This window comes from Acyrthosiphon pisum, unplaced genomic scaffold (assembly GCF_005508785.2).
Source record: "Acyrthosiphon pisum isolate AL4f unplaced genomic scaffold, pea_aphid_22Mar2018_4r6ur Scaffold_4253;HRSCAF=4799, whole genome shotgun sequence".
Lineage (NCBI taxonomy): Eukaryota > Metazoa > Arthropoda > Insecta > Hemiptera > Aphididae > Acyrthosiphon > Acyrthosiphon pisum.
In genome coordinates this window covers 1-1241 of record NW_021773771.1, presented here as the reverse complement: position 1 = coordinate 1241, position 1241 = coordinate 1, and the positions used below count along the sequence as shown (strand labels likewise).

General features: G+C 27.6%; 1 protein-coding gene across 1 annotated transcript; it reads right to left on the bottom strand.

The window, feature by feature from the left end:
* Positions 1 to 10: 10 nt before the first annotated feature.
* Positions 11 to 997, bottom strand: LOC103311524 (the record flags this gene model as incomplete). The annotated part of the gene is made up of 2 exons (XM_008191166.1): positions 11 to 358; positions 512 to 997. Coding segments are annotated over 2 exons (834 nt in total), but the record flags the coding sequence as incomplete, so codon positions are not given.
* Positions 998 to 1241: the final 244 nt, after the last annotated feature.

The window sequence follows — 1241 nt, the reverse complement described above, 5'->3', positions numbered from 1 at the left end:
TTGCAAAAACATCTTCTCTGACAACTAATTCATCTACATCAACATATTTAGCACATAAAGACACTTGCTCTATACCAGATACATCGGCAGTTTCATCAGCGAGGACAGTGAAACATTTTGCTTTATTTATTTTAGCTACAATTTTATTAAGTATTACCGTGTTGCAACAATCAATAATAGCATTTTGGCTAGTAGGACTAACATATTTATTTCGTTCACCTGGACCTTCAAGAAATGTTTTAAGCTTTAGATCACCACGAGCTCTATACCGCAATAGTTCCCTAAAGTTTCCTTCATTTGAAGTTTGTATTGTATCTACATTAATTTTACCAAAATCTCTATGTCCTCGTATTGCAAGCTCTTGACGACCACATAAAATAATAACTTCAATTATAGGTAAAATATTTTTTCTGTTTTCATCTACTTATTTACTACGTGCTGTATCTAATTAATTTTCAATGGATATGCTTGGATTATTCCTCGTTTTTAAAAAATTATCGGTGTCTATTACACTTTTAATATGATAATTTAGTTTATCATGTTTAGTAAATGTTTCTATAGCGTGTTTCCAATTATCAAATTTATTTATAACCAAAGCACCAAGTTTCTGGCCATTTATTCCACCTTCAGATTTGGAAAAAGCAACACAAAGTTTACAAAATGCACCGTCTTCTTTTTCAGAGTATGCTAACCATCGCCATCTTAATAACCAATTAAATTGAAATTTGCTCGTTTGCCCTTTTTTATTTTTATCGAAGTTTTTATGTATGGGAAAATTAAATGCTATATCTGGTGTCCATATATTATTTATAACTGTATGAATTTCACTATGAGACAACACACGGTTAACAAAACATATTATGTCATTAGTTCTTATATTAACTGAAGTGAAAGATGAAGAAGGTATACAGGTTTCACTGGTTTCAGGAGTCTTAATATTGAGATCATTTTTAGATGGTGATGAATTTTCTATAGTAGGATCTGTTAGTTTTATTTTCTAAAATACAAAATTAATATTTTGATCAATTGATTGCATTTGTTAAGTAATATTACCTATAATATTTTATAATATACGAATATACTTTAATAGAAGCTAGTATTATGTAGTGTAGAATAAACATTAAATACTAAACAGTAAGTCACTAACTATAAAAATACTAAAAAAATAAATAACAAATACTAAACTGTTAAATACGTAATAATTGAATAATAATTTATTTATTCTAATAAAATATAATGTT